At 42.6% G+C, this 19338-nt stretch overlaps 1 protein-coding gene across 1 annotated transcript in view; it reads left to right on the forward strand.

The window, feature by feature from the left end:
• The window catches only part of DNAH11 (dynein axonemal heavy chain 11), a 203131-nt gene that overhangs the window by 28852 nt on the left and 154941 nt on the right, over positions 1–19338 (forward strand). Inside the window, exons 19-28 of the mRNA XM_087820874.1 lie at positions 3456–3572; positions 3669–3755; positions 6449–6607; positions 7560–7643; positions 9043–9201; positions 12003–12125; positions 12817–12939; positions 15113–15337; positions 16326–16417; positions 17605–17731. Coding sequence (XP_087677000.1) covers positions 3456–3572; positions 3669–3755; positions 6449–6607; positions 7560–7643; positions 9043–9201; positions 12003–12125; positions 12817–12939; positions 15113–15337; positions 16326–16417; positions 17605–17731 — 1296 coding nt within the window. The remainder of the gene's footprint in view (positions 1–3455; positions 3573–3668; positions 3756–6448; positions 6608–7559; positions 7644–9042; positions 9202–12002; positions 12126–12816; positions 12940–15112; positions 15338–16325; positions 16418–17604; positions 17732–19338) is intronic.

The following is a 19338-nucleotide window of genomic DNA, read 5'->3' on the forward strand; positions in this document are numbered from 1 at the left end:
ACTTTCTGTTCCTTTTTTTTTTTTATTGAATCTTTTTTTAAAAAAATATATCTTTATTGATTTCAGAGAGAGGGAAGGAGAGGGAGAGAGAGAGACAGAAACATCAATGATGAGAGAGTCATGGATCGGCTGCCTCCTGCACGCTCTCGACTGCGGATCAAGCCCACAACCCGGGCATGTGCCCTGACCTGGAATCGAATCCCGATCACCTGGATCCTAGGTCGATGCTCAACCTCTGAGCCACACCCAGCCGGGCCCTTTTTTTTATATTGAGGTGACATTCACAGTTCACATAACATAAAAGTAACCATTTCAAAGCGTATGGCATTTAGGACATTTCATCACCCCGAAAAGAAACTCCATACCCATTAGTTGTCATTCCCCGCCTGCCCCGTCTCCCACCCCACCCAATTGTTTGGTATCTCTATGGGTTTCCATATTCTAGATACTTCGTATAAATGGAATTATACAGTATGTGGCCTTTTGCATTGGACTTCTTCCATTTGGCATACTATTTCTGAGGTTCATTCACGTTGTAGTATGTATCACTACTTTATTCCTTTCGTGGCTGAGTAATGAGCCCTTGTGTGTATAACACACCACACTTTGTCAGCCTTTCATCTGTTGGTGGACATTCGGGTTGTTTCCATCTTTTGGTTACTGTGAGTAGTGCTGCCGTGAACATTGGGGCATCAGTATTTGTTTGAGTACCTCCTTTCAGTTCTTTTTTGGAAACATTAGGAGTGAAATTGCTGAATCATACGTAATTCTAAGCCTAACTTTTTAAGGAAGTGCCAAACTCTTTTTCATGTTGGCTGCCCCGTTTTCTGTCCCTTGTTTGGTTCCGTGAGGATTAAATGCAACAGTATACTTACAAGTGCTCTCTTGACTGTAAAGACTATAAAGGTTACTATATATGCCCTGGCCCGTGTGGCCCAGTGGTTAGCGTTGGCCTGCACCTGGAAGGGTCACGGTTCTGTTCCCAGTCAAGGGCACGTACCTGGCTTGCAGGTCCCATTCCCGGCGCTGATTGAGGTGCGTGCAGGAGACAACCAGTGTGTGTGTGTGTCTGTCTGTCTGTCTCTCTCTCTCTCCCCTCTTTCTCCCCCACTCTGTCTAAAAATCAATGGAAAAAGTATCCTTGGGTGCGGGTTAACAAAAAACAAAAAAATAATTACTGTATATGAATTATTAAATTCTACATTAAATATAAACTGTCCTTAGAATTGGGAATCCATTTAGGTGTGGAGTGACGTAAGATGTGGGTAGATAGGTCCATAACAGGGATGAGAGGATATAGTAAGACACGCTATAAATATTTATCTTTTAGAAAGATTTGGATATTCTCTGAGTCAGATCTTGGACCTCAAACTCTAGAGAGATGCCAATCATAACACAAGTAATTGATAGGTGGGATTTTAGCCACAGCCTCCAGAATTTGTGTTACAAAAGTTTGACTCACTGCTGAACGTTGTGACTGTATTGAAAATATTAGGCTTTTCAATATTTCAAAAGTGGGCCACACTTTTAGCTGTGAGTGTGCTTCTATGTCAGTAATTCAGACTGGACGGGAGGAAATACAGGATTGCTAGGCAGAACAAGTTGCATGTGGAGCTTAACTGTGCCCCAGTTTTATTTTAATTAAAGCAACTTGCAGTAGTTACTGTTTCTCCTTCATAATCATTAGCAGTGATAAGATTTTCCAAGAAGTTGCCTGGCCTTGGCTCTATATACAAACTGTGGCCCCTCTCTACAGTATGCTCTGAAGCTCGATTAAACTTTGAATCTACAGATTTTATTGAGTCCCTTCCCTGCTAAGGGACCTCCATTGGCCGCCCTTAGCCTCCGAATCCTGTCCAGTTTCCATAAGAGCCCACCCTCGCCCTGTCCGGCATTGGTACCGTTACCGCATGGGACCGCAGGGCTCTACCTCCCCCTAATCTCTGCCTGTTCAGACTCATTTCTTCCTTTGAGCCTGAGATTCAGTGTTACCCCCTTGATGGAACACATCAGTTGCAGAGCTTTTGGGGATCATCTGATCTTTTGGTTTTCAGTGCAGATCTATTTTTATCAAGTGGAAGCTTCTTTGGAATCCCCAGATATAAGGCAGGTAAAGGCCGGTGTGATGTAGCTGAAGAGGGTTGAGGAGCCTGAGCCCACGGATGTGACCTCTCTGTGGCTTCCCTCCCGTGGCCCCTGGAGGGACTTCATGCGACTTTTAGGTTCCATGGGGTCAGCTGGAAAGGCAGAGTGAGACTGTACAGATGAAGCTGCAGAGTGTCGATGAGATAAAGGGTGGACGAACCAGATGAAGGGCAAGTTCCCAGCCCAGGCCCCTTGGTTCCCGGCCCGGTTTGTGTTCTTGTCATAACACCATGTTGCTTCCCAAGCATTTAAATTCCACGACATGGAAGTTAACACATTGTCATGAAGAATAATGGTTGTGTGTGCCTCTCATTCACTCTGACATTATGAAACAATTTAAGCTGAAGGATATGTTTTATCTTTGTCGCACTCCCGCACCACGCAGATACAATTTATACTTAGCACAGCACACTCTTCATAATTGGCGGTCACTGGAATCATTCAACAAATGTAAATATTTATCCAGGGTTACAAATTCACCTGTAGAACCTCTGGTTTTTGCACTTCAGCCGCACGAGGAGAGTCCCATCACTACGGTGGTTTTGTGTGACAAAGCAATTGCAGCGTCCCAGGAGATGGCCGGGAGAAACAATGCTTGGTTAATCCGGACACAAGGAATGCTTCTCAGCAGCAGTTCTGCACAGTGGCTCTTCAAAGAAAATAACTGCCGGCTGTCCTGTTTGCCTCGTGGTCAGGGAGGGCACAGTTGAGTTGCTACCTGGACTATTTATTGCTGCTTTTGTCCTACGTCAACTAGGAGTTAACCTTCCTTTCCCTTTGTCTCTTCTTACTTCAAAAGTCCAAAATTAACTTAACCTAACCGCTCAAACTGTCCATCAAGAGGGTCCACACACAGCCCCGGGAGCTCGAGGAAAGCAAGGGCGGGACAGTCGCTTTCATCGCTGCCCTGCCACATTCAGCGTTTTTGCTCACCCACCAAATTGCTAAACGTGGCTCCATTTTTAGTTAAGATCAGCAGTCGTTTCCAGAGCACTTTAATTGTATTCCCTCAACAGCAAAACAATTTTGACGTTGGCGTTTATTTTGAAAAGCTTTTCATGTGTCCTGAGATACATCTTACACCAGAGGATAACTGGGGTTTATGCCTGGAGGGCCTGGGGGCCAGTCTGGGCTGCAGCCTGGCTCGGAGCCTTTTAGCATTTTCATCTCTTCTCGAGATAAACTTCTCCTCTTATCTAAGAATGAGAAGGTGTCATGGGTTAGTGTAGAGATTAGAATTATTTAACCTTATGGGATTGATTTGTTTGAAGCATCGAAGTAATTTCCCGTTCGCACCTGTGTTTTTGTAGGAATTACCTGAAAGATGGGAAACCACCAAAAAGATTGCAGCCACGGTCCGACACGAAGTTTCCCCTCTCCAAAATGCAGAAGTCACTCTTATAAGGAAAAAATGTATTTTGTTTGATGTAAGCAAGCTACCAAGTTTTTTTTAAAGGTCTTATGAGGATTTTTGAAGCTGGCTGTTTGAGATTCACTTTCATTTTTTTTCCTTCCCTGATCAGGAGAAGCAGGCCGAGTTCAGAGAGAGATTCAGACTCTACGCTCCTTTTGGTTTTCGGGCCGAAAATCCATACACAGTGCTTGATAAGGTAATGCCGATGTCAGTTAGCTTGTTGCAGCTCACAGCTGTTACCACTCTCTCCAAATTTTGGGTTGAATTTCATTTTAATTGCTTTAAACACATTCAGAAAACACCATTCTGTAGCATAAGGTCTTCTCTTTCGCTTGGCTGAAGAAAAGCAGTTCATATAGTCACTGAAAGGGAGTAGGTTAGAATATGCTAATGGAGTTGTGGTTTATATCTAAATTTCAGGTGGTTTGAGCAGATTGTGGATGGGGAGACATTTTTCTTTGACTAACGTGCTGTGTGTAAACATTTGCTACAGTGATTTATTGAATCCTGCCATTTGCATGCTACACTGTAACAACATGCAGTTACCTACGTAAAAGTCAGAGAGATTTCTCCTTGTACCTCCGGAATGTGTGGAGGGGTATTTTGCACATAGTAGGGCTGGCTTACATTTATCTTTAAGTCATTTTCTCGTGTGTGTTCAGCATGCCTAGCTGACAATTATCTAACTGGATTCAGCCAAAGGCAAGTATGTGCTCTGTTCCGGGCTGGTCGGTGGAGCCTGGGATTCAGGGCCCCTCCCCAGGTTCAAGGGGAGAGGTACAGGGACTCTCTCCTTTCATAACCGACTCCTTAGTGAACTATATGCGGTGGTTTCTTCACAGCCAAAGGTACAGTGAACACTTGAATGAGCATAACTGAGTATATATTTCTAGGAATAATTGAAATTAGTATAAGTAATAGGAACATTGATTAAAAACAAATAAAAGGGCTGCCGTTGGCTTTGGGGAGTATGATAGACTAGACATTTTGAAAATCCCTCTTTTGTAAAACGGATGCTGAAACCTGCTCACAAATGTGCGATTTTAAATCTATTGCTGAGCCCCCAAGCCCCCCCTCCCCTCGCAAAAATACAACCACCAAAAAACCCACATACACAAGAGAACTCTCTAAAGGGCGGGGGAAACAGTGCGGGATGGACAGCAGAGGCAAACGCAGAAGTGCGTGCTGCGGTCGGAGGCCAGTGCAAGTGCCAGAGGCCTAGGACTTTGTGATTAACCCTTTCGGGGGAGAGGAAAAGATGACCTCAAGAGGTTACACCCTCAGTGAAAGGGGGGGCTAGGAAATGAATGAACTCCACATGCATTCTCATGAATATAGGGGTATGCCTCAAAAATAACTATTGTTATGCCTTAGTATAAAACTATTCATATAAAATTTAAAAATGTACATTTTAACAGTTTATCATTTAGCAGTACATACATATGTAGTGAAAATATTGTAAAAATCGGGAATATATTTGGTAGCTGCATTTGTAGTGGGAACAAGATAAAATTGAGGAGACCATTCAATATTATTAGTAACATAGTATTTCCTAAACTGGCTGGTATGTGTGCTCCCAGCCACACCCTTCGCTGTGTATGGAATTTTTCATGATAACAGTTGTAAAACTAAGACAGAGACTCGCAGTTCTTGTTTCTAAAGGTATAACTTGTACAAATGAAACACATAACTGGTAGAATGAAAGACTATTAGAGCACTGATATTCTTATTTATTACATAGTAGGAAATTAAGAGACAGAGTTAAAAGTTGAGAAGCCACAAAAGGATTGAGTGTGGGTAGAGTTTAAAAGGAAATCAAAAGAACTAAAGTAATGTAATTGTTGCCTATTGAGATGGGGATGGGAGAAATATAAAGTGGAAAAACAAAGTTAAACCCTGTTTTGCAAAGTCTGTAACTGGGTGTAACTCAGAGTGGATCGATGAGGAAGGAGCAGCCTGTGCACAGGGCGGGGGTTCGGAGTGAGCCCGGCTTTCCAGCTTTCCCGCGTCGCACGCTCTCCCATACTCCTGGAGCTTTTACCACCTACATGCACTACTGTGCTAACAAAAAGTAAAATTAAGAGTTGGCTTAGTAAGCAAGGAAAGAAGTGCCCCTAGCCGGTTTGGCTCAGTGGCTGGAGCATCTGCCTGCGGACCAAGGGTCTCAGGTTTGATTCCGGCCAAGGGCATGGACCTCGGTCGCAGGCTCGAGCCTCAGTCCCAGTCGGGGTGTGTGCGGGAGGCAACCAGGCGATGTGTCTCTCTCACATCGATGTTTCTCTCTCTCTCCCCTTCCCGCCCTTCCACTCTCTCTGAACATCAATGGAAAAAATGTCCTAGGGCAAGGATTAACCAAAATAAAGTATTCTACATGGGTAGGTAGGTGCCCCGACCCCTGTAGATAACCATGCAGTGAAATTTCTCATACTGTGGTTTTATTTCACAAATTCTCTTTGGTACATTTTGTACTATTGCTAATCTCTAGGATATTTTTTAAATCCAAAAGTTATGTGTGTTTTTTAAAGAAGCTATTTATTCTTAAGTGGAAGTCTCTAGAGCCTCGTCTTTCGCTGCCCAGCAGAGTCCCCAGCTGCACAAAGAAAAAAAATCAAGAGGAAAAATTGTATCTGTAGAAATCTGATGCCAGAGCCGGTCTTGCTGGAATCTGCAGAGAGCATATTGAGAGCACTATTGTATTTATTATTAATAGTCTGCACTCTCCTTCGGAGAGCAGCTGTGAGTTTGCAGATTTGAAAGAATTTGTTTTCTTTTTAAAATCAAAGTTGTAATATTGTTATAACCAGAGCTGCAGAGCTGTGGGGCTTCTCTCTCTCTGGCAGTTCCCTGGACGTGAAGGGTGTTTGTGTGCCTGTGTGTGTTTCTCTGTAGGCAAACCGAGAGCTTGAGGCACTAGAAGAAGAGATGCTACAGATGCAAGAATCCACTCGTCTCTTTGAAGTGGCTCTGCCCGAGTACAAACACATGAAGCTGTGTCGCAGAGAAATGAAATTGCTCAAGGGCCTCTGGGATGTCATTGTTTATGTTCAAGTAAGACACCGCTTTTTGAAAGCATGCTTTTTTTTTTTTCTTTCTTTTTCTTTTAATAGTCCTTTTAGTATAAATATGCAATTTTTTGTGTCTGTATTGTTCTGTTTGGGTTTTATGTCTTGAAACATGTGGACATTATATCCCTCCCCCCCCCCCAGAATTAGGGTTCATACATCTGTGTTAGTAGAAGACCCTTCCTTGAATATCAGTTGTTTTTGCTTTTAGTTCTGAATGAAACTGTAATGAGTTGACTGCTTCACATCCTTTCCAGGGATTATGTAGAATATAAATGAAAATTAATATATAAATACATATTATATATGGTGACCTGTTCATAGAAACTCATGTGACACGCATGCTTATAATTATGTGTGTGCCCACATATAAATTGACCTAACTAAAAATAAAGTTAATTTCTATATGGTTAAGTTCCAGACTTAAATGTAAAAATAAATTCTAGGGAACTAGGCATATTGCAAACATGCATTATACATAATTTTCCTTAAAGTTAGTTGAAAGCCATATAGAAATATATTAACAAGACATAGGATACAGTCAAGTTAATAAAAGTTTATTTATAATGGATGAAGGTTTTTACGAAAGCTTATTTTATGTTATATGCAGAATAATAACAACCTAGTATATTTAATGGTATGTACTTACCCAATTCATTCAAAGTACTCAAGATGAAATTGTCGTGATGGGGTGTGTATGGAATTTGTCATTGCTCCTAGAAATTAGTATATCGTAATGTTTCAGCCTTAAGTTTGACGTGTTCTGACAACTGTTTTGTTTTGGCGATGGGAAGTTGTGACAAGTGCAGTTAACACTTAAGTAATTGACTTCCCACTGGATGGCAGAGCCGCTGTGTGTCATCAGTTTATGTATTTTGCTGTGGAGACCTGCTTTCACCAAATGTTGTTGACACTTTTATCTGCTCGTGCGTTTTCAGAGAAGCATTGATAATTGGACCAAAACCCAGTGGAGACAGATTAATGTGGAACAGATGGATGCAGAACTCAGAAGGTTTGCCAAGGCAAGTTCCATAACTGTCGGCTGGGACGATTTATCTTCCTCGGCACCTCCTCCTTCCATCTTCCCTAACCTGGTGTCTGGTGTGTTGGGCCGCGTGTCCTTATTTACTTTACACAGGATGGTAGGAGATGGTTTTTCTCCCCTCTCAGCCAGTTACACTTTTAATCAAGCCTGCCGTTCTGCGAATGAGTGGAAAAGTGCACATTGGGGCTAATGAATTCACGAGTAGCCCCTGTAATCATGAGTGTCCTGGAGCTGTCGAGATGGGAGAGGGTTAAGATCGAGAGTGTTGGGGCTGAGAGGGTAGGCTTGCGAGCGCTTTTGAATTCTTTCCTTAGCAATCATGAACACTTTGTACTTTTAAAAATACCATTTGGTTCCAGAATTTGGGGTGGCTGATTGGAGCATGCCACTTGTGGATTTATACGGAGTACTCCAGACGTGGTTTGCATTATTGATTTACTCCAGGACCCCAAGAGGGCTCAGTACATACAGAACTGAGCTTATTTGAATTTAGTGTTTTGATATCTAGTCCCCATAGCAATTTGCCTTCTGAAGAGAGTGGAACCTCTTTGGATAAAGCCAAAATGCGTCTCAAGGAAAGGCAGTTAAAAAGTGGCAGGGATGGTCTCACCCCAGGGCATCCTCGCCTTGACTTAGCCCTGTGCTCAGCTCCAGCCAACTCTTCCCATGTGTCTCCCATATTACCCTGGTCCCAAAGACCCTACGCAAATGTCCCACCCTTCTTTTGAACGTCCTGGCCTCCCTTACCTCATCTCTGCGCTCAGCCCCCACGCGCAGCTGAAGCTCTTCTGTTTCTTGTAAACAAGTGGCCCTGTCCCGTTCTTCAGGCCCAGGCTGGTTTAGAATGGATTTTTTCATCCACACTTGTGAATGGTGCTCCGTGGGCTAAGTAAGGAGACAGCCGAGTCGAGGGCCCTATTCCACGCATCTCAAAGTCATGAAATATCCGAGTTCCAAGGGACAAACTCTCAAAGGGACTAAGGTTTCAAGGCTGCCGTTTGGACAAGTCAGGCCTTTGGAGGAAGGTCTTAGCATCCGGATAACAGTGTCAGTGCTCCAGTTGTTCACTTTGCTGGAGGAAACACCCCTCACTGCACATTTCCCGTTCACTCTGTCACTTCCCTACAGCGTCCCGCAGGGCATTCAGCCCGAGGCTGCGCGTAAGGCACCAGTGAGTCCAAGGGGCTGCTGCTGGACTTGCACTGTCAGCGAGGGGACTCTTTTCCGTTTCCCTGGTGTTCACCTGGTCCTTAACCTGGGGGCTGAAATGCTTTTATTGTCTCCTAATCCCCAGAAATGTGTATTTGTTCTTTCAAGGAAGGCAAACTAGAAAATGTATTGTTATATCTGGGGACTTTTTTTTTTCTTTTCTTTAGGAAATCTGGTCACTAGACAAGGAAGTCCGTGTGTGGGATGCGTACATGGGCCTGGAAGGCACAGTTAAGGACATGACAGCCTCCCTGAGAGCTGTCACCGAGTTACAGAGCCCAGCCCTCAGAGACAGGCATTGGCACCAGCTCATGAAGGCCGTTGGGGTCAGTTTCCTGAGTCTCATTAATTGAATATTTTTGTGGCTGTGATTCCTTGGTTTATATGGTTCATCTGGGATGAAGTGGGATCTGTGAACAGGTCTCTGGTCCCACAGGAGAGAGAGGTTAAGCTCCTTGAGACAGGACAGACAGACTGAACATGCAAAGATCCTAGTTTTAGCCCTCTGCTCAGGACTAAATGTGTCCCTGGAGGATTCATGTGTTAGAGCCTAAATTTCCAATGTGATGGTATTTGAAGTGGAGCCTTTGGGAGATAATTAGGTCACAAAGGTGGAGTCCTCATGAATGGAATTAGTGCCCTTACGAGGGGGTAAAAGACCAGAGCTTTCTGTTCTCTGCCACATGAGGATGCAATAAGAAGACATATCTGTAAGCCAAGAACCTGACCATTCTGGCATGTCGATCTTGGACTTCCAGCCTCTAGAACAGTGAGAAATGAATGTTTGCTGCTTAAGCCAGCTAATCTATGGTATTCTGTTAAAGCAGTCTGAACTGAGACACCCCACTTTTGTCTCTTAGCAGCTGTGTGACCGCAAACAAGACACATAACTTCTCTATTTTGAAGTTTGCTTTTTATTAATAAAAATGAGAGGAGTTCTGTCTGCTCTCACGCATCAGAGGATCTTGTCAGGATCAAGCAAGAGAATGTAAAGGCATTTAATAGAGCACAGAAATGAATTTAGGGAGAGAGGGAATTCTGAAATGGTGATTTTTTTTTTCCCCCTCTCACAGTTCATTTAGTGATGGTGTCTTTTTGATAGTCCTTTGATGGTTTGATTTTATTGCAAAATATAAAATGGTTTCTCATGTATTTATGCCACTTGGGGTTATATTTTCTTGTCTTTCTGCATCTTTTAAGAACAAAATATAGCAATCTTACACTTCATTTTTAGGGAAGATGACCTTTTTGAATTTGAAATATATGAAAGACAGCCTGGTAGATTTGTCTTCTCCTTGGGCAAATCCAGGACTCATTGTGGTGAAAGGATTTGAAGACAGAGTTTGCAGAGTTTCCCCACGAGTGAAAACTAGGCTTCGCTGTCCCAACCCTAACACTTAGTAACTCTGGGATCACGGGCAACTTACCTGCCCTCTAGACCGTAATTGCTTCTTCTGTGAAATGAAACTAATGCATAATGCTTCCCATGCAGAATTGATGAACAAATTGGAGATGAGACCCAGTATATAGTGAGTGCTCAATAAATGATCCTTGAAGCTATTATTATTGGAGTATTTTAGACATTGGATATTTAGACTTTGCAATTGATTGATTGATGCATTCAGAAAAATCTTTGTTGAGTCTCCCAATATGCAATAATAGACTGTGGGCCCTTCTTCTCCCCTTACATCCCCTCCAGTGACATTTCTTCTCACCACAGTCTCTTGCTTGTATCATGCCTTTCTGCAAGCTAGAAACATGGACTGTCTCACCTGGCCGGCGTGGTTCAGTGGTTGAGCATCAACCCATGAACCATGAGGTCACTGTTTGATTCCTAGTCAGGGCACATGCCCGGGTTGCAGGCTCAGTCCCCAGTAGGGGGCGTGCAGGAGGCAGCTGATCGATGACTCTCATCATTGATGTTTCATCTCTCTCCCTCTGCCTTCCTTTCTCTGAAATCAAAAAAAATATTTTAAAAAAAAGAAATATGTACCGTCTCTGGCAGACAATTTATAAACAGGTGCCTTCTTGCAGGCTGTGCCAGCACATCGGAGCAGTAGCTAAATTCACTCCAGTTGTTGCCTGCGCTGGGCTTAGGGCACAAACTGCATGACCAGTCAGGGTGGTCCCATTCCACATCCCTGCTCACTCTTTCTCTAAGACCCGGGTCTCTGGGCCCATCAGCTGTGAGTGAGGCTAAAAGTGATGCAGAGATAGGGTGACCTACTTATCTGGTTTGCCCAGGATTTTCCGGGTTTTAGCACTGCAAGTCTCACATTCCGGGAACCCCCTCAGTCCTGGGCAAACTGGGATGTTAAGTCACCCTGTGCAGAGAGGCAGATGGTGATGAGGGGTGTTACAGGGTGTTACAGGGCTAGAGAGGACTGCAGCTTCCAAGAAGCAGGGGCTGGATATTCTGAGCAGGAGCAGGAAAGGAAATAGTTTTCCTGTAACCATATGGCTGGATCAGCTCTTCATTTGCAAGGGGCATGGATGACTTTGGACATTTAGGAAGAGCCGAGAGCTTCTTAGCAAATACTGGGGCGAGTGGGTGGAGTTAACAAGATGATGAAGAAATAAATGTGAATTGTATTTTTCACATGGTAAATATGACTGACACTATGAGTGAAAATATCCCCGCCCCCCCCCCCCCCCCCCCAAGGAACTCTGATTAAATTAGCAATAAAACTAGGTTAAATTATGGAAGCAACTGGGAATTAGGTTCAGTGAATAGAGTACGTTAGGAGGAAAAGACAAATGAGCTGCTACCCGATTCCTGGGATTTCAACCAAATTATAATAAGCGAACATAGAGATTCTCTTTAAAAAACGAATTTTGTGGGCAAAGGAGATAAGAAATGAGCTCACAGTGGAAGGCTGTGGAACAAAAGAAAGTCGTATAGTGTAAATGTGCCCTAAACCTCGGCCCTGGCTTCTGGTGGGCGATGCCTTAGTACCTGGGAGTTAGGAAGCAAAGTCTTTGATTGTCCACAACTTTCAGAGCTAGAGGTGTGCTCAGCGGCCGACTGGAGTGCAGTTAGCTACGGGTTCCTTCCTCTGGCCATTAGGTAAAAGGAACCATTAATCTACTTGGAATATAAATTCTGCCCTTTTTTCTTCTTAATCAGGTCAGATTTTCAATAAACGAAGCCACAACTTTGGCAGACTTGTTAGCCCTACGGTTACACCAAGTGGAAGACAGTGTCCGAAGCACCGTGGACAAAGCAGTGAAAGAACTGGGGACTGAGAAGGTGGTGTCCTTGGGGCTGTTTCTTTTCACGCTGGGCTCATCCTGCGCGTTGGCACATCAGCCGACTCAGGGAGCGGTCCATGCCCTGGTTGTGTGGAGACAGGAGTCCCAGCTTGTCCTCTGCTACTACCTAGTGTGTGACTTGGGCAGGGAATAGAATTATTCCACATCAGAGGGAATGTGTAAAACCAGGGGGTTGGCCTAGTTGATGATGATGATGCCAGGAAACACATGTCACTTACTTTCTGAGAGAGGTAATATTATTATTCCTATTTTTCAGATGAGGAGACTGAGGTAGAGAGAGGTAATTAACTTACCCAGGTTCAGGGACTCTGAACGACACCTGTCTCATGCCGGCTAATTCGTAAATCAGACCCATGAGACCCTCGGGTCACCTTTTCCGCCCCTTCCTGCCCTAGCGTTCTGTCTCAGTGAAGGAGATGAAAGTCAGATCCAACACGCATTTGATGTCGGTGTGATGCGTGTTCCTTTTTGTGATGGAATTCATTTTCTAAACTTCATCAGCATGTATTCTTTGAAGGAATAAAAATTGAGGCCAATAATAGTTGATATCAATCACTCTGTTTTTCAAAAAATATTTTAAACATTTAAAAAAATTCAAGACGACAGCTTAGATATATGGGTTCTAAATTAGGCTTTTGTGCACATAGCTCATCTCTGTTCATGTCTAGGTTATAACTGAAATCGGCCTGACCTGGGCAGCCATGGAGTTCTCTTATGAAGTTCACTACCGGACGGGTGTTCCATTACTCAAGTCTGACGAGCAACTTTTTGAAACTCTAGAGCACAACCAGGTAAGATGGATATTTTTTTTACCATGGATTCTTTTTCTTTTAAATTATGGTTTTAGGCTTTTTCCAAGTTGCAATATTTTTCATTCATTTCTTGGGCATCTACCTGTACCAGCCTCCAGGTACTATTCAGGATCGAAAAGTACGAACACTTGTTCTCAAGGAACTTGCACTTGAGTGGGGGGACAGACGGAAGGGCTCCGAGGGGCCTAGGAAGAGACAGAAGCTCTGTGATGGGGAGGGGGAGGGACACGTGTGTAAAGCTGGCAAGTCAGACCCAGGGCTCAGCCGGGGCTCAGTGTAGAGAGTAGGTTGGGAGGTCATTGCTGGTATCTTGATGAGTGATGACGAGAGGCAAAGAAGATAAGCCGCGGAGAGGAGAGCCTCAGAAAAGGCTGCGTTTGGTGAGCAAGAGGAGAGGAAGGCAGAGAGGGAGTGTCAGAGGAATGGTAGGATCGTAGAATCCACAGGGTAAGTGTTTCCCCCAAAGAGGAGTCAGGTGTCCTGGAAACAACCTAAGTGTCCATGGAGGATGAATGCATAAAGAAAATATGTGTGTGTGTGTGTGTGTGTAACAGAATGCTCAGCCAAAAAAAAGAAAATCCTGCCTTTGTGACAACGCGGATGGGCCTTGAGGCTATTACCCTGAGATAAGTCAGACAGAGAAAGACAAATACTGTCTGATCTCTCTTATGTGTGGAATCTAAAAAAGCTGACCTCATAGAAACAGAGTAGAACGGTGGGGTTGCCGGGGGCTGGGGGAAATGGGAAGATGCTGGTCAAAGGGTACAAACTTCCAGGTGTGAGATGAATAATTCTGGGGGTCTAAGGTACAGCATGGTGACTAGAGGTAACCAGACTATTACATACCTGAAAATTGCTAAGAGACTAGATCTTAAATGTTATCATCGCCAAAAAAGAGGTAACTGTGTCGGGGATGGAGGTGTTAAGTAACCTTTTTGTGGTAACCATTTCACAGTATATACATGTGTGAAATTATCCCACTGTACACCTGAAGCTTACACAATGTTGTACGTCAATAGTATCTCAGTGACGCTGGGGGGAAAGAAGAGTGAAATGTACCATATGCTTGGAGGTGAGGAGAGTGCGGAGAGGCCGTTGGACTCTGCCTGTCTGACTCCCCTGCCCGGGGGTGGTCTGAAGTGCCCGCCGGACTGCCTGGCATGGCACAGGCCTGGGCTGAAAGAGCTGCAGAGTTCAGCAATGAACTGAAAGGCGAGGGAAGTGGAAGCTCGAGGGCTTCGCGAGCCGGAGGGAAGTCCGTTTTCTTGTTTCAATACTGGGAGAAAAAGACCCACAACCTTGGAATGATTCATAGGCAGGGACGAGGGAGAGAGTGAGAAAGGGTGGAGAATAGTTTATTAAAACCGCAGCCCAGCGCGCAATTTTTCTCCTGCCTACATAGAGATATATGATTATGATGCAGAAGATACATTAAATGCAGTTGCTTACCGTTATCATTTTTCTTTTGGAGAAAATGTTAATATGAATATTCAAGGTCATTAATTCACTCGTTTAGCAATTCTACACATTGCATGCCAGGTCCTAGGAATCCAGCAATGAAAGGAATGGGTCTGCCAGAGGAGAGGGCCGTTGGGGGGCGCTGGGTGAAAAAGGTGAAGGGAATGGGAAGTACAGATTGGTGCCCTGGCCAGTGTGGCCCAGTTGGTTGGAGCGTTGTCCCATATACCAAAAGATGGCGGGTTTGATTCCTGGTCGGCGCACATGCCCAGATTGCAGGTTCGATCCCCAGTCGGCACATACGGGAGGCAACGGATTGATGTTTCTCTCTCTCTCTCTGTCTCTCCCTTCCTCTCTGTAAAATCAATAAACATATCCTCGGGTGAGGACTGAAAAAGAAGTACAAATTGGTAGTTACGGAATAGTCCCAGGGGAATATAGGGACTATAGTCAATAATATCGTGGTAACTATGCATGAGGCCAGGTGGGTACTTGAAACATTGGGGGGGCCACTCTGGAAAGTACATGATTTTCTTACCACCATGCTGTACACCTGAAACTAATACAGAATAACATCCAATGTCAATTGTAATTGAAAACTAAATAAATAAAAGAATAGGTATGGCTCCTCACTCATGATACTTCTAGTCAACCAATTTAGGAGCTATTTAAAATTCTTTGTCTTTTCTTTCAGGTTCAGTTGCAGACTCTGCTTCAAAGCAAGCATGTGGAATACTTCATTGAGCAAGTCTTAAGCTGGCAAAATAAACTAAACATAGCAGATGCGGTCATCTTTACTTGGATGGAGGTCCAGCGAACCTGGGCTCACCTGGAAAGCATCTTTGTGTGTTCAGAAGATATTCGAATCCAGCTTGTGAAAGACACTAGAAGATTCCATGGGGTAGATGCTGAATTTAAGGTTCGTAGAAGACAAACTGCTTTGTATCCTTTGCAGCGTTTTCTAAACCGTATGAAAATACTGTAAAGAAACATGATTTGGGGTATCGTAGTTATAAAAATATATTTTTGCATTCTAAAAAATAGGGGTTAGGAAGTTTTTTCTGGGAAGGATCAGACAGTAAATATTTTGGGCTTTGCTCTTTTTTATGTTCTCTGCCACATCTACTCATTGCTTCCATTGGAGCTTTGAAAGAAATAGACTTGACATAAACAAACGGGCATGGCTGGGCTCCAACTAAACTTCATTTATGGGCCCTGAAATTTGAATTTCATATAATTTTTATGTCTTAAAAATATGCTGCTTTTGATTTTTTTCCGACCAGTTAAAAATGTAAAAGCATTCTTAACTTTGGGCCATACAAAAACAGGCTGCAGGCCAGATGTGTTCCATAGGCCATGGATTGCCTGCCCCTGCAGTAAGGCCTGTAGATAGATTCATCTTCATTAAGTAAAAGACTGAGGAGGGAAAGCCAGTAACAAAGTAATACTAGCAGTTATTTGTTTGCTTCATGAGAGTCGCAGAGAACACATAGAGGTGTACACATGATGGTGATAAACGATTGGAGAGACTTTCAGCGAAGGATATAATGGCGATTAAATATCTCCTTCCTGTCTAAGGCAGAAAGCCCAGAGGAATTCTGTTTTGTTTAAGTATTAAAGAGGAAGGAATAGTTTCATGTTAATCTCATTTTCATACCTGAATGTATTCTTTAAGATTCTGGGTTCTTTTTCCCTCTCTATTCTTTTTGTTTGGTTTAGAAAAGAGAAATTCTGTGTGGACCCAGAATGGTGGTAATGTCTGTTAAATTTATTTTGACAAAAACTGTGATTGTACTTTGGTTTTGATATTTATGTAAAAGTTTAAAAGCAAAAGTGAGTAGACATGGATGAAAAATTGAGAAAAGTGATTTCTAATACCGGTGGCTCCATCTTGTACTTTCGCACAGGAGTTAATGTTCAAGACAGCTAAAATAAAAAATGTCTTAGAAGCAACATGCAGACCCAATCTCTATGAAAAACTTAAAGATTTACAATACAGGTAAGAATAAAATTATACCATGATCAATTTGTTATGATTTTATGAGATTCCTTTCAAGTACCTAATAATATTTAACATCATGTTATTGTGGGTACAATCTCTATTAAATTATTTTATAATTTTGCTTATAGTTGCCTCATATATATTAGGTGATACATACATTTTTTGAGTTAATGTAATAAATCTAAGTATATTTCTGTTTTCCAAAGGGGCTATCATAATAGTAAAATTAGAATATCTTACTATCAAGAGAATCGACATGATTGATTGGTCAATTCTTTTATTGAGCTCTCCTGCAAACATTTATTAAGCATTTACTCAATTCCAGGAGCTGGGATTGCACTCAGTTATTTTAAGTTCTTTATTTTGCATATAGTTTAATTATATTAGAAATTATCCTTAGAGAACATGTTAGTAGTTTTGAAATCCTGTCCTAAGGGCCAGTTGTAATTTTCACATGTAATTCTACAACAGCTAGAGATTTGTGCAAAATCATGATCTTTTTTTTTTTTTCAAAATAGAGGAGTGTTTTACATTAAAATATATATCACATAAGCAAAATTATTTCATAATCTGGAATTTTTCAGAGATGGCCATAATTTTAAAAGAGTGGATTTCGTAGAAGTTCAGTATTTTTGTTTAGTCAGTAATCTTTGGGGCATTTGGGGGCTTCAGTTCTGAGTCATCTCTGCTCTGCTAATAACAATAAAGTAGAAATGATTCTGGATCTTAAGACTCCTCTGAATACCAGAGAGAGTTTAAGCCACGTGTGTTTTGTAACCATTTAGTGGGAAGAGGGAGACTTTAAACCAATTACATCTTAACTAATGTGCTTTTGTGCTCAGGTTGAGTGATTCCAAGTCTGGTCTTCTCCCTGGTAGTTAGGAGTGTCATTAAGATTAACCTAAATGTGATCTAAGTTAAGCCTCAACTAATGATGTGCTTGTGCACGCTCGTGTGTGTGTGTGTGTGTGTGTGTGTGTGTGTGTGTGTCTGTTTCCTTCGCCTTGGCTTGACTTGTATATTAGCCACAAGCAGGATGAAGGTGTTAAAGAGACGGAGGTAGGCTACCTCGCAAACAGTGAGCTTACTGTGACAGACAGATGAGAGAAGGTGGGTTTGGTTTTGTTGACACTTAAATAACTGAATGGGCAAGATAAACCTAAAAATGCTTCTTGTTCATGTAGGCTTTCTCTTTGTGAAAAAGCTCTCTCCGAATATCTGGAAACCAAGCGCATGGCCTTCCCACGCTTCTATTTCATCTCTTCCGCAGACTTACTTGACATTCTCTCAAAGGGAGCTCAGCCTAAACAGGTAATACCTTTTTTTGAAAATCTCATAGTATACTATGTTAGCTAAGGGATGTCACGGTTTCTCTGTCATTGTCAAATGCCACCTCCCATGTCACTTTCTAGCCAGGAGCGAGAACACCGGCAATAAAAATTCTCAGTGCAGCAAAAGAGGGCAGAGGGGTGCCAGCCTTGGTGCTAAAGGAACTGGGAAAGGTAACTGCCTGGTCCTTGGGGAAGGGAAAGGATATCAGAGGTACAAGGCTGAGGACTTTGTCAGAAGTTAATGACATATATACTCTGGGATACCGCTTAGCCATAAGAAAAGATGAAATATTGTCATTTGCGACAACATGGATAGACCTTGAGAGTATCATGCTAAGTGAAATAAGTCAGTCAGAAAAAGTTAAGAACCATATGATTTCACTCATATGGGATATAAAACTGAAACTTATGGACACAGACAACCGCATGGTAGTTATCAGAGGGAAGGGGGGGGTGGTTTAGCAAAGAGTTGAGGCCAAATACATGGTGACGTAAGGTGATTTGACTTTGGGTGGTGGGCACACAATGCAACATACAGATCATATATCAGAGAAGTGTGCACTTGAAACCTATATAATCTTACTAACAAATGTTAACTCAATGAAATTAATTTAAAAAAAAAGTTAATGGAAGAAACATTGCCTCCACATCCCCCAGAATTCTGCCACATGGGCTGGAGCATCTGTCGCCTGGTTAGCAGCTTTCCTAGGGGTCAGTGGGTCAGTTGGACTGAGATCATGGCTGGTGTCTTCATAATGACTTAGTTGGACTAGTCTCAGTGCTGTCAGAGGTAGACGGGAATAATTTCAGTCTCCTCCTTTACCTAAGCCTTTAATTTTCCCCCATCTACACAAAAATAACATACCACCCATGACAATAGTTAAAGCAAATAAAAGCAGCTATTATCTTTTGTCACCTGAGGGCTCAGATCAGAGATATACTTTGTACAAATCCCAAAGCAGTCCTTCCTTTAAACACTGAGAGGATGTTGTTGCCTTTCATTTATATCTATTCAGTTGTTCACATTGGTGTAGGCCTTGCAGTTGAACCTAAATTCAGTCGGATGGCTGTTCTTGCTGTTGATCATACAAGGGCCTGCGGTCTTGCTCTTAATAACAGTTAGGCTGTTGGTCAACTTCAGTAACATTTTCAGGGGCACCACACAGGTACTATTGAGTATTTTATGCTAACTCCCAAACTGCTCTGTAAATAAAACCCCTCTGGTTAGATTGACTAGGAACCCAGTATATTTACCTCTTATTTATGTAGTACACAACTGGATATTTTGGGTGTGTCTCTTTTGGGGGGGGGTTACTAGTTTAAAACATAGAGGTCATAACCACGCTTGTGCTAAACTGACCTCTGGGGAACATCCTTGTAACCAGCAGCTGGACCCTCTCCCAGGGTGATTACATGAGGTAGAGGGTTTCACATTGTCTTCCAGGCACATGTTCCTAAAGACTTTCAAATCCTAAATACTTAATGATTCTAAATTTTCAACATATATATTAGAAGAGAGATGTGTAAATCTGTAACTAGAAAAACATTTTTTTCATTTTATTCTTTATACACAATAAACACTTGGAT

The sequence above is a fragment of the Miniopterus natalensis genome, chromosome 10 (assembly GCF_054644295.1).
Source record: "Miniopterus natalensis isolate mMinNat1 chromosome 10, mMinNat1.hap1, whole genome shotgun sequence".
Lineage (NCBI taxonomy): Eukaryota > Metazoa > Chordata > Mammalia > Chiroptera > Miniopteridae > Miniopterus > Miniopterus natalensis.